Genomic DNA, 14,161 nt, shown 5'->3' with positions numbered 1-14,161 from the left:
CAGCCACTGGACAGCACCCAGGCTAACGCTCCCGGACAGCCGACCCAGCTACTGAACGGCGCCCAGGCTAACGCTCCCGGACAGCCGACCCAGCCGCTGGACAGCACCCAGGCTAACGCTCCCACCCAGAGACGTACTTCTCACACTGTCTCCTCAGGTCCCTTCCCAGTCAGCCTGGGCAAGCATTGCCACTGGTGCTGCACTGCTCACAACAGTGCCTGGGCCACCCAGCAGAAACCCATTCCTGGATGTGCCCACCACCGCTGAGCCATCTCTCTCTCTGTGGCTGCACGCTGCCTCCAAACCAGGCTCAGTGATCCAGTTTCTCCCTCTCAAGGTCCTTGTTTCACAACCTAGCTCCTCTGCCTTCCAATGGATTTCAAGACCAGTCTGTGGCTGTTTAGAGCACTGATGCCAGGATGCTGAAGGGGATGTGTTGAATCTACACTCAGCCTGGGAACAGCTGGCACCTCTTCCCATCCAAGAGCACTGTCCGTCCGTCTCTATGCTCACTCAGGCCTGGGAAATGCCGTGAAGAGGAACAGTGGAGAGGTGGGGATGAGCTCGTTAGGCTCAGAGTTCTCAGACCATCAGCTGGGCCCGGGGACCCATCAGCCAGGCAGCAGCACCAGCAGTGTCATCAGGAGGCTGGACCGGGGAGCAGGCCTGGAGCCCCACTGGGTCACAACGTCCAGCTTCTGTGCAGACACCTGTTTCTCTCCCACCACCTGGTCGTTCACACATGGAGTTGCATTCTAGGACCTCCTTGATCCAGGGCTCCCTCAGGGTTCCCGGCTGCAGGAAGCCCTGTCAGGAGGAGGCCTCCACAAGGCCAGAGGCTGAGACCACAGACGGCCACTATGTGTGCACTCCGGGCTCAGCTCAGTGCTCCATCTGACTAAGTACCCCGTGACAGTGATGACAGTGAAGTCTCAAACATTCTAACCACCACCAGACGGCCTCAGACCAGCCGTGCACCAGGGCACCTCTGCCTACACTGGGCTGGTCTCGTGGTTCCCGCTGCTCTTGGAGGTGCTGAGCACACCCTGGCTCCTGAGGACCAGGTGAAGCCGTGCACAGGGTGCAGTGCAGTTCCAAGAATGGCCACTGGGAGCAGCAGCCACTGAAGTCATTTCTGGGTGTCAAGCAGTGCAAACTCAGAACACCCCCAAGAGGAAAGAACAAACAGGTGAGACACCACAAAGCCCATGCCCCTGGCGGAACTGAAGGTCCAATTTCAAATTACTCGCAAGGAGAAAACCAAACCCCAAACCCCAATGGGCTCCCTCCCGAGTCCCCACCAGACGTGGGGGAACACCTGCAGAGACTGGGAGGGGGAGGAGGGGTGCAGGTGGAGGGCCCACCACTGGCTCACCGGCCAAGCAGCAGCCCCCAAGGGAGAGACACAGGGACTGCATGGAGCCATAGAGCACTCCAGGCAAGCATGCCCACAAAGGAGGGAGGAAAAGTTCACCTCCACTGAGCTGGAGCTCCCAGGCCTGGAGGCAGCCCTTGGACAGTGGCAACACTTCACCCCTCACTATGAGGGACAGTGGCAGCCATGGGACAACTTGGACAACTTGTCCTTACAGCCCTGTGGCGGGGGTAGCAGGGACGCCCCAAGAGCTGCTGTGTGTCTGTTTTAGAAGATTAGTCCTTTGTCTGATATGTCATGGCCATTTTTTCCCCAGTCTGTGGGTTCTTTTTTTTCTTTTGGTAAAATCTTTCGATTCACATAACTGTCTGATTTCTAGAAGCTCCCAGCCATGTCTGTCTTCTGCTGTTTGTGCTCTGAAAGGGATCACATCAGAAGATCCCAGACAGTGTGGGTGAAAAAAAGTGGAACAAAACTCAAAACCATAAAAACGACTAGGCTTCCTAGTCTGATGGACTAGTGAGGCCCCCAAGTGGAACAAAACTCAAAACCATAAAAACGACTAGGCTTCCTGGTCTGACGGACCAGTGGGGCCCCCAAGACTGTGGCCCTTAGACACCCTTCAAGCCTGGAATTGAACTCACCCCCATGGCTCAATTTTTAGCCAAATGACTGATAAGCCTCTAAGGTGAACCGTGACACCAGGGAGGTACACACCCCTCAGAATAATCAACGATGGGAGATGAAAAGGGCAGCATTTGCCCAAGGACAAAGCTCAGAAGGCAGGAAGGGACAGGAAAGAAGGACAAACGGGAAATAGGAAATACAGGGAGGACGTGGGAAGAGTGCTGTTATACTGTGGGGACTGAAATCATAGGAAATAAAATGTATATGAACTGCTGGATAGAAAACCGATTTGCTCTGTAAACCTTCATCCAAATCACAATAAAAAATTTAAAAAAAAAGTTAAAGATGTGACTAGACACCCAGGAGCCCTGGTGGCACAATGGTTAAGTGCTCAGCTGATAACCAAAAGGTCAACAGTTTGAACCCTCCTGCTCTGTGGGACTATTATTCAAATTTATGCACCAACCACCAAAGCAAAAGATGAAGAAATTGAAGATCTTTATCAACTTTTGCAGTCTGAAATTGACCGAATGTGCAATCAAGATGTGTTAATTGTCACTACGGACTAGAATGCAAAAGTTGGAAACAGAAGAATCACCCGTAGCTGGAAAATTTGACCTTGGTGACAGAAATGACGCTGAAGATCGCATGATAGAATTTTGCAAGACCAACGACTTATTCATTGCAAATACCTTTTTTCAACAACACATATAGTGGCTATACACATGGACTTAGCCAGATGGAATACACAGGAATCAGACTGACTACATCTGTGGCAAGAGGCAATGGAAAAGCTCACATCTTCAGCCAAAACAAGGACAGGAGCTGATTGTGGAACAGACCATCAACTGCTCATAAGCAAGTTCAACTTGAAGTGGAAGACAATAAAAACAAGTCTACAAGAGCCAAAATATGACCTTGAATATATATCCCTCCTGAATTTAGAGACCATCTAAAGAATAGATTTGATGCATTGAACAGCAATGACTGAAAACCAGAAGAATTATGGGATGACATCAAGAACACCATCCATGAAGAAAGAGGTCATTAAAAAGACAAGAAAAGAAGACCAAAATGGATGACAGAAGAGACTCTGAAACTTGCCCTTGAGTGGAGAGTAGCCAAAGCAAATGGAAGAAATGACAAAAGAGCTGAACAGAAGATTTCAAAGAGCAGCTCGAGCAGACAAAGCCAATTACTATAATGAAACGTGCAAAGACCTGGAGTTAGAAAACCAGAAGAGAAAAACACGCTCAGCATTTCTCAAACTGAAAGAATTGAGGAAAAAATTTAAGCCTTGAGTTGCAATGTTGAAAGATTCTATGGGCAAAATACTGAATGATGCAGGAACCATCAAAAGAAGATGGAAGGAATACACAGAGTCACTGAACCAAAAAGAACTGGTCAATCTTCATCCATTTCAGGAGGTGGTATATTCTCAAGGAGGGGTCGCTATGAGTCGGGGCCGACTCGATGGCAAATAACAACAACAACATATGCTCAAGAATCAATGATACTGAAGGAAGAAGTCAAAGCTGCACTGAAGGAACTGGCGAAAAACAAGGCTCCAGGAATTGATGGAATACCCACTGAGATGTTTCAACAAACGGATGCCCCGCTGGAGACATCACTCGGTTATGCGATTTGGAAGACAGCTACCTGGCCAATTAAGAGATCCATATTTGTACCTATTTCAAAGAAAGGTGATCCCACAGAATGTGGAAATTATTGAACAATATTATTAATATAGCCCACAAGTAAAATCTCACTGAAGACAATTAAAAAACGGTTGCAGCAATATACTAACAGAGATCTTCCAGAGGTGCAAGCCGGATTCAGAAAAAGATGTAGAACAAGGGATATCACTGCTAATGTCAGATGGATCTTGGCTCAAAGCAAAGAATTCCAGAAAGATGTTTACTTGTGCTTTATTGACTATGCAAAAACATTTGATTGTGTGGATCATAAACAATTATGGATAACATTCAGAAGAATGGGAATTCCAGAATACTTAATTATATTCATGAGGAACCTGTACTTACACCAGGAGGCTCTCATTAGTACAGAACAAGGGGACATTGCTTGGTTTAGAGTCAAAAAGGAACGCATCAGGGTTGTATCCTTTCCGCATACTTATTCAATCTGTATGCTGAGCAAATAATCTGAGAAGCTGGACTATAGGAAGAAGAATGTGGCATTAAGATTGGAGGAAGAATCATTAACAACCTGTGATACGCTGACGACACAACTTCGCTTGCTAAAAAGGAGGATGACTTGAAGCACCTACTGATGAAGATTCAAGAATACAGTCTGCAGTATGGACTACATCTTGATATAAAGAAAACAAAAATCCTCAACTGGACCTATAAGCAGCATCAAGATAAATGGAGAAAAGACTGAAGTTGTCAAAGACTTCACACTGCTTGGCTCTACAATCGACACCAATGGAAGCAGCAGTCAAGACATCAGATGACGTCTAGCACTGGGCAAGTCGACTGCAAGGGACCTCTTTCAAGTGTTGAGGAGCAAAGATGTCTCCTCGAGGACTAAGGTGCACCTGACACAGGCCATGATATTTTCAATTGCCTCATATGCATGAGAGAACTGGACAGTGAGTAAGGAAGACTGAAGAAGAATTGATGCTTTTGAGCTGTGGTGCTGGCAAAGAATGCTAAAGGTATCATGGACTGCTAAAAGAACTAACAGACCTGTCCTGGAGGAAGTGCAGCCGAAATGCTCCTTGGGAGCGAGAATGGTCAGACTTCGTCTCACCTACTTTGGTCATACTGTCAGAAGGGACCATTGCCTGGAGAAGGATGTCATGCTTGGTAAGGTGGAGGGTCGACAAAGGAAGGGAAGGCCCTCAATGAGATGGTCTGACACAGTGGCTGCAGCGATGGGCTCAAGTATAGCAGGGATTGTGGAGCTGGCATGAGACCAGGCGGTGTTTTGCTCTGCTGTGCATAGGGTCGCTGTGAGTCGGAGACGACTCGATGGCACCTAACAATAACAACAAGCTCTGTGGGAGAAAGATGAGACTGTTATCTTTTGTAAAGATGACAGCCTTGGAAAGCCTGTGGGGCGATTCTACCTGGTCATACAGGGTTCCCCATCAGTCTGAATCCATTAGACAACAAGTTTGGTTTAGACACTCTAGAGGAAAGTACACACGAACAGCAAAAAGCACATAAGGAGATGTGTGGCCCTACCAGCCCTCCAAGAAACCAACCTCAGGCCACGGATACCACTGCAGGGAACTCAATCACACAGCCGAGGGCAGGGTCAGTATAGCACAGACACGTATGCAACACTCCAGTAAGCACCCGTTCACCACAGCCAAGGCCTGGCACACGTGGAAAAACTGGGGAGGAGAGCAAACCAATACACTTGGAAACACAGGGGTATCGCACCACCACACAGAGGGAGTCAACACATCTGAAAAGGCAAAGCTGTAGGGGTCAGGTCAGGAGGTGAGTGACCACAAAGAGTCACGCTGGTGACGCACCTGCATACGATATAACATTTACTAATTACAGCTTAAAATGAGAGAGCTTCATGCAGATCAACCCTTAATAAAGCTAAGGGTGCAGAAATTAAAGTGCAAGACAAGTAACAGTCAGGCACAAGCATTTCTCAGCCCCAGGCGACTGGACAGGAATGCTCTAAACCAGAATCCAGAGGCCCAGCAAGGGGGCCTCTCCCACCTAGGTGGCTCCCAGTGGGCTGAAGTCCAGGGGAGGACAGGGAGGGCTGACATCATGTGAAGGCTCCCCAGACCCTGAGGAGGACCCAGGTGCACAAACTGCAGACCGGAGGGAAGGGGTGGGGGTGAGGAACGCTGTCCTCCCGCGGCCCGACCCTGACCGCGCGGTGGAGCGGCTGTGTGCACAGCCCATCTGTGGGAGGGCCCTGTGGCCCAGCTCTGCCAGCGGGGTTAGCCCTCGACCCTCTTACCTTTCGGGTTGTAGCAGGTCTCAAAGACATGCAGCTGGTGGGGGTTGTGTGTGAACGTAAACACCTTAATCATGGAGTCCAAAACCACCACAATCCTGCAGGGATACGCACAGTCAGACCTCCTGGCCCAAGCAAGGCTCACACCCTGTGATTAGTCTGCATCCTGCTGGAGCTTAGAAACGTTCCACACACCACACCACCAGGGCCCCACCCCACGTCCACACTCCCAGACCAGGGAAGGGTTCCCCAGTCATCACATGCTCACGGAGCACAGAGGGAGGGACCCTGGAGCTGGGCCACGCGTGGGCTTCCCATCTCCTGCCTGCACACGCACGGGTGGAGCACTGACTGAGAGCCACAGACCCCAGCCCTCGTTTCCCTTCACGTGAAGGTGGGTTGGCCACCGGTGGTGGAAGTCAGCTTCTGGGAAGCTCACCTGTCTCGCCGCAACTTGACAGCTTTGACTTCTGTGGAGAACTCTATCTCGATCACGGTCTTCTTCTTCAGGTCATCCCAGATCATCACTGTGGCAGCCAGAGGGGACGGCTCAGAGCGGACCCCACGGGCCAGGCGCCCCCTCCTCCTGCCCATGCCCTCAGGCCACAGATACTCCGACACCTGCTCCCGTGCAAACGTGAGGCACCACCTGCTGTTCCCCCTGCTCTGCCCTCCTAGCCTAGTTCTCTCCTCCCCAAGCCCTCATCCACCCACAGCTAGTTCACAGGCTTGAAGGGTGCCGCTCGGCACAGCAAAGCTTCCTGGACCTTCCACATGGTGGTCTCTCTCAAACACACACACAACAGTATCTCGAAACCCAGAGCCGAGCAGGCTTCTTGTCGTATGGCTACCAAGGTCCCGTTTCTAGCAAATTAAAACCCGATCCTTTAAAACTCTCTGTGCCTCACTCCCAGAGAACTCACAAACCCAAGAGCCAGCCTACAGGAGACGCCACCGAGTGAGCCTGCCCCCGTCTAACCACATCAGCAGAAAGGCCCAGATGACGCAGATGGGACAAGTGAGCCTTTCTGTGAAGCTCCCTAAGTGACAGCCCAGGAGACACTTGCACTGGCAGCTTCTGTCCTGGGACGAGGACTCCAGACCTCCGGGAACACCAGTAAGACAGGTGTGGACACACACAAGCCCACGCACCCACAAACAGGGATGCGGCCAGCAGAAACATCATGACTTTACCTTTATTGGGTGGGTACTTGGGCTTTTTGCCACCACCGACTAATGCTAAGTAGTTGCAGCGAAATAACATCTCAACATGGCCAACTCCTCCTTCTAGAAATTCTGAAATGACAGTTTTAAAAGAGAATTTAAAAAGAAGAATGTACTACTCAGCATCCATACCCAGCCCCACCAAAAAGGAGAGTGGGACCAGCCAGGGCTGGCCTGAGCACCAGACTTCTCTCAGTGTGCCACTGCCAAAGGCGTTCTCATACACACACACACACACGGAGCACACCCAGACCCCCCACACAGCACACCCAGTCCACACACACGGAGAACACCCAGTGCACACACACAGAGCACACCCCCACGGAGCACACCCAGTCCACACATACACACACATGGAGCACACTCAGTGTACATACACATATGGAGCACACCCAGTCCACCAGAAAGGAGAGCAGTGACCGGCCAGGGCTGGCCTGAACTCAATGCTTCTCTCAGCGCACTGCTGCCAATGGCATTCACACACACACACACACACACATGCACGGAGCACACAGAGTGCACAAATGGAGCACACCCAGTGTACATACACACGGAGCACAGCCCCCCACACCCACATGGAGCACACTCAGTCCACACACATGGAATACACCCCAGTCCACACATACACACACACGGAGCATACCCAGACTCCCCATACAGACCATATCCAGTGCACAACATGGAGCACACCCAGCACACACACAGCACACCGCCGTGCACACGCATGGAGCACACACATACAGATTTTAAGGTGCAGCAAACTCGACAGGCTCTAACACAAATACTGTAAACCTCTCTCACAACGAAGTCTGAGAGCTTAAAAATGTCCCTCCTCCACGGCTCACAGGGACCTTCTGGACCACAGCACGTTGTACTTTTCCCAAATGCATGATTCAAGCACGTCTACGCTCATCCAGCCAGTGACTAATGGGCCCCTCTACGGTGTGGCTCTGGCTACGAGGTTCTGGGTCTGAGGTGGGCTAGCAGCACAGCCTCCACCTTGACGTGCAGTAGCATCGAGGAGGCATGGTGAGACACTCAGCCACACACTCCATCCACAGGCGAGGCCACCACCCTTTCCTGTAGCCTGGCCTCCCTGGGGTGGGGCAAGAACACAGGACCCACCCCTAGGCCCATACGGAGCCCAGTGTCCCCGAGACCACTTTCTGGCCAGTGGCAGGCCACATTTGGAGAGGCACTCTGCCCATGCCACCAGCACGCAGGCTCTCGACTTGGCACCACAACCATCCTGGGGACAACCAGTCAAGGGCTCAAATCTGAGCAGACCACTACAACGCACACTTTCTCCCCCTGGACTAAGGAAAGCAAACCATGAACATGAAGCGGGAACAAGGTCACATCTTGGTCTGTTCTCCTGCTCGCTGGCAAGTTGCCTGAAATGCAGCAGGAGGGCCAGCTCTGGCTGTGCACCCCCAAGCGTCTGTCACTGTACCGCCTTTCAACGATGTGTCATTGTCGCCAAGGCTGGCTGCGCCCCTACAGGACAGGCAAATTGCCCCATTGGGTGTCCAAGGCTGTGAATCTTTATAGAAGCAGACTGCCTCATCTTCTTCCTGAAGAGCAGCCAGTGGATTTGAACCACTGACCTTCTGGTTGGCAGCCGAATGCATTAACCACAGGTCACCAGAGCTCCTTGAAAGGTTTCAAGCCAGCTGTACTTTGTGCTCCAACCCTGAGCCTGGCTCTTGTAGAGGTTCCGCCAACATGGGCTTGACAACAGAAGACAACAACGTGCATGTTTCTGGCCCTGAGCTCTACACACTCGGGCCCAGGGAGCGGGGCTTCCGGGGCCCTTACCTTGCTTTTCCTTCTCCTTCAGGGGGTCTGCGTTGTAGACACGGAACCCGTTCTCCATCCCACATGCAAAGCATCCTAAGGCCGGGAGGGGGAGAGTTGAGTCAGTCCCAGGACGGGACAAACACACACACACACACACACACACACACTCCGACTGGCACAAAGTCATAACCACTTCCCTCCAAGAAAAGCTGCCAGCGGACACTCACTTTCCAGCACTCCTCAGAGCGTTGGAGACCCTCCATCTGACTGCACCCTGCAGGCCCCTCCTGTTGCTCTTCTAGTGGGTACCCCGTAGGGGATGCACCGGCCACCTCCACCAGCCAGCCTGCCTTACTACATTCCGTGCTGGCCCTGGGCCCCAGTCATTCACTGGGTACTTCTTGCGTGACAGGCACCCTGCCAGAGGCCCTGGAGAGCCACAAGGAGAGAGAACGGCTACAGCAGCAGAGGACAGTTGCCACAGAGCAGGCAAGTACAGGGGTGGACACGAGGGCAGGCCAAGAGCAGCTCCAGAGCGCTGGGCAGCAGCCAAGTGGCAGAGAGGACAGAGAGAGGAAAGCCCCACTCTTCCCCACCTAGAGCACCATGGTCCCCCATGACACCTCTCCCACCTCCTGTCCTGGCTCTTGAAATCCCAGCCCTGGCCCCCAGGCTGGACACAAATGACACCACCACCTACAGGCGCACATCAGGTGGTTAGTGGCTGTTCAGAAAAGACGAAGCCCTCACATTTCCAGGTAGCAGTGAGCACATCCCTAAGCCCTGGGCTCCTCTCTCCACACATGCAAGCCAAGAGCATCCATCTCCCCGAGGCCCATGTCCAACTCTTGGCTCACAGGCTGTTGTGCGGTAAGGAAAAGCACACAGCTATCTCCAGCCATTCTTCACAAAAAATGGGGAAAGCCTGGTCACTCAAGCCACTGCACCACGGCTTAGAGGGTCAAGACCGCATCCTCGAAGTCCAACAGCACCGATCTGAGCTGCCTTTCCTGCTTTGGAACCTATCAGCTACCCTCCCAAAGGTGAAAAGCCTGTGCAAAACTGAGAACACAGGCCCTATGACAGCCACCCAGCAAGTGAGAGCCCTCGTTTTGCACTCAGCTCTTCCGTCCTCAAATGCCGTCATCTGGGCCTGGAGTCTAGGAGGCCACCTAGAGTGCTGTTAACTAGCGTCTCTGAATGTCCTCTGGTTGTGATTTCACCTTCACTTTACCAGAACCACATACTCTACCCAGAATCACAGCTGCTCTGTCGGATGAGATGGGAGGGGCTGAGCCCTCTCTAAACTCACAGCTTCCACAGCCGGAAGCCTGCATCAGACACCATTTCTGACCACAGATGTGGATGACACGTAAGTGACTCCTACAAATCCACAAGGAAAACAGGCAAGTGCCTTGGACATCTTACAAGAGAGGACGTCAAAATGGCCAGTCAATCACGGAAAAACAGACAGGCCGTGTATGCACAGGGAGACAGCTCAGGGGGGCAGGAGTGCACGGGAGGAAAGGACACAGGGAAGAGGTGGCTGTGGGGAGGAAGTGGGAGGAAAGCTGTTGCATTGCGGGAGATTGCAGTTGATGTCATGAAACAAAGTGTATGGGAGCTGCCGTATGGACCACCATCGGGGAAATACGGACAGACTCATGAGATCCAGCACGTGCCCAGAGTGTCAACTGCGAAAGTGATGGCAGCGCCCCACGTGTGCAGGATGTAAGCCCTGGTGTGATGCACACATGCTACTGGAGCCACTGACCAGAGCTGTGGATTCTGCTCATAGACACACCCTGCAGGCATGCGAGCACGCATCCACCAGGCACATGTGCGAGAAGATCTGTGGGTCTGTCATGAGCCAGAAGCTGGAACCACCCCAGTGCCCACAAACATACACTGCTGAATGGACCATGAGGCAGCCACACGGCAACTCTCCATATCAATGATGCCTACAACACACGGCAACACGCACAACCTCACCAACGGGATGTTGAGCAAAAATGCTAGCAACGAGCAGAGCGTAGGCTTCTATGTTTAAAGTGCAGAACCAGGCAACAAAATTCAGGCCACGGCAGCTGGAAGGAGCCCACAGGCTGGTGAGGGGTGTGTTCAGCTAGAAGAGTTCTCAGGCCAAACACTCATGACACGTACACTGTTCTACATGACTGTGCCATCCACGTCAATGGAAGTTCAAACAAGAGGCTGGAAGGCACGCTGACAAGGCGGGGCATCCTCCCTGCTCAGTCCCTGGTGGCCACTGTGCCCACCACCTCAGAAGGCGGGCTCTCCTGACAGCACAGTCCACCGCCATCCACATGCAAACTCTACCCACTCTGCAGAGCCACACTGCTGCACAGCCATGTCACCTCAGGTCTTCTACAGGCTGGACAGGCCAGTACCCAGCGGCATACATACGGCAACACCTCTGCTTCCCGTGGAAAGGAGCAGGGAGAACTGGATAGGTCTTTATGGAAACGAACACTAGGGCAAATTAGCTCTGGGAAGCACCAAGTCAAGCAGGAGCAGTGTAAAATCACAGGGAAATGTCCTTTTAAAAACTACTCCTAAACCCATCCACTGCCGAGAGCTTACATTCAGGGACTCCTCCTGGCACACATACCCAAGTAAATTGCAAATGTAGCTGTAATTGAATATTTAAAAAAAGCAACTACCACCCAGGCTAATTATGTAAAGTTTAAAATGAATGAATGAATGAAGAACAAACAGAATAAAAATACTCAAAAAAATAAAGACTATTAATAAAGAGTGAGGTTACAATGAGTACTGAAAATGCAAAGAAAAAGTTTAAAAAAAAATCAGTAACAACAAAATAAAGTGCTGCAACAATGGGCTCCAATATAGCAATGACTGCAAGGATGGCCCAGGCCCAGGCCCAGGCCCAGGCAGTGCTTCATTCTGTTGTCCGCTGGGCGGGAAGCATTTGAGTGACACCTAGCAACAGCAAAACCTAACAAACTCACTCATCTGGCTGGAATTTTACATCAGAGTGTTAACCTAAGAGCAGCCAAAAGTTTAAGTAAAGCAGCATGTTTCTTAATTCCTTAAAGAGGTCTCCACTATAATCCAATCTACTCACAAACCTACTGGCCCGACTCTGCTAATCACAGTCCTGAAAGCTCAGCCAGATATTACCCAACGTCCAACAGCTGGCCCCAGCACTGGCCTCCCTCACTGCAGCCACGCCAGCACTTCCGCACACTGTGGAAGCCACTCCCTCTCCCAGCCAGGCTCTGATCACCCCTCCCCAGGACCCTCCTGCCCAGTCTACGTGCCACCTCCTCCAGGAAGCCTTTGGCATGTGCCTCCAAGTCAACCAGAATGTGCTTGAACCTCGGAAGGCAGGCGTGGTCTCTGCCTTTCACCCAGGTTTTTTCTTAGACACACTTCCGCTTCCCTACCCCACCACATGCAATGTCCCAGGCAAAGGACTTGTCCCTACTCTGTATCCCACCAATGCCCACAAGAGCCCACACACACTAAGCACCCAGAACCCAGACATGGGAGAAGGTAGGTGATCACTGAATGAGTTCACATCATCTTCACCAATTCAAGATCATAGAGCACTTGCTTTGAGTCCTTCCAGAAACAATGACTCCAAAGCCAACATATACAAACTCTGAGAAGTCCCTCCTTGAACAAGAGTTACCATTCCCTGTTTTCTCAACAATGAAATTTAGTAATTGGCACTTCAAAGCCGAAAGCCAGGGTGGGACGGGGGAGACCCTTCCACCCACCTGCGGCCCCAGGAGGACCCTTCCTTCCCTGGGAGGGCTTCATCATGCTGCTGGAGTGGTGTAACCCAAACAGAAAGGCGACGCTCCCCAGAGCACCCAACCAGGCCCCTTAGCCCAAGGGAAACTGCAAGCCAAAGCCCCCGGCCGTGTTTGTTCTGCCACCTGTGCCCTGGGACACCGACGGGAAAGCTGAGGCCCTACACCCCACGTCAGCCTCCCGGCCCGCATCCGTAAGGAACTCAAACCTCACTGCCACCCCGTCCGTTCCCGGAAGCTCACAGCAACCCCACTGGGTTCCCCCGGCTGTGGCTCTCTGCAGAAGCAGACTGCCTCAGCGATCGTCCCCGTTGGTTCCGACCCAGAGCACAACACAATGAACTGCCCGGTCCTGCGCCATCCTCGCAATGATCGCTGTCGGAGCCCACTGTTGCAGCCCCTTTATTTAGTCTGCTCTGTTTTTGCCATTACTCTATGAACAGCAGGTCCAACGGGAACCCGTGGCCACCGAGACAAGTCTGACTCCTAGCGACTCTGTAAGACAGAGAACTACTGCCCACGGGGTTTCCAAGTCTGTGTATCTTTACGAAAACGGACTGCCAGCGCCTTCTCCTGCGGAGCGGTCGGGGGTTGCAACCGCCGAACCTCTCGGTTCGCCGCCGAGCGCTGCAGCACTGCGCCACCCGGGCGCCGTAAAGTGCAGGTACGCACGCAGCTGAGCAGAAATGGAACTGCACCTAGTCTGCTGGAGTCTGAACGGAGTGCCGGAAACAATCCACGTGACTTAACCCTCAAAAAACACCTTTAAACGGGGTGCATCTGCGGGGACCCGGAGTGGGCGTGGCGGCGACGACGGGACGTCCCGCCGGGACGCGGGCCCGGACCACGCCCCGGCCTCCGGCCGCCGCCTCGGACCCCGGCCCGGCCCGGCCCAGCCTCCGCAGGGACCGGCCCACCTCGGCCCGGAACGACCCGAGGGAACACGGCCGCCGCCCTGGGGTCGCGGGCGAGCGGAAGGGGAGGGCCATGACCAAGACCCCGGCCTCCGTCCGGTCCCCCAGCTGACTAGCAGCGGCGGCGGAGGCCCGGCTCCAGGCCCAGGGCCAGGCCTGAACGCAGCGCGGGCAGCTCAGAGAGCTGGGCCACGGCGTCTGCGGCAGGAGGCCCGGTCGGGGGCTGCGGCGGGGCAGGCCGGGCCACACGGGCGTCTGGGCCCGGTCGGGCGGGCTCCTCACCGTGGTCCTGGTTGAAGCCGGCGTACAGCAGCCCGTTGCCGTGGGGGTTGCATGGCAGGAGGTTCATGGCGCCGCCCTCGGTCCGCCGCGCCTCAGTGCCGCATGCCGCTCGGGAGGGGGCGGTCGGGTCCGGTCGGGTCCGCTCGGGCCGGCGCCGGGGCCGCGACCGGAAGCGCTGGGCGGAC

At 53.3% G+C, this 14,161-nt stretch overlaps 1 protein-coding gene across 1 annotated transcript in view; it reads right to left on the bottom strand.

Moving 5' to 3' along the window:
- The window catches only part of WDR45B (WD repeat domain 45B), a 17,916-nt gene extending 3,873 nt beyond the window's left edge, over positions 1-14,043 (bottom strand). The window contains exons 1-5 of the mRNA XM_007959554.2: positions 13,977-14,043; positions 8,996-9,070; positions 7,148-7,249; positions 6,393-6,480; positions 5,957-6,051 (exon numbers count right to left, since the gene is read on the bottom strand). Of these exons, the coding sequence (XP_007957745.1) occupies positions 5,957-6,051; positions 6,393-6,480; positions 7,148-7,249; positions 8,996-9,070; positions 13,977-14,043 (427 nt within the window). The remainder of the gene's footprint in view (positions 1-5,956; positions 6,052-6,392; positions 6,481-7,147; positions 7,250-8,995; positions 9,071-13,976) is intronic.
- Between the last annotated feature and the right edge of the window lie 118 nt (positions 14,044-14,161).

This window comes from Orycteropus afer, unplaced genomic scaffold (genome assembly GCF_000298275.1).
Source record: "Orycteropus afer afer isolate SDZICR_OR568_19922 unplaced genomic scaffold, OryAfe1.0 scaffold00018, whole genome shotgun sequence".
Classification (NCBI taxonomy): Eukaryota; Metazoa; Chordata; class Mammalia; order Tubulidentata; family Orycteropodidae; genus Orycteropus; species Orycteropus afer.
Note: the sequence above shows the minus strand (reverse complement) of the source record. Positions and strands in the feature narration are given on the sequence as shown.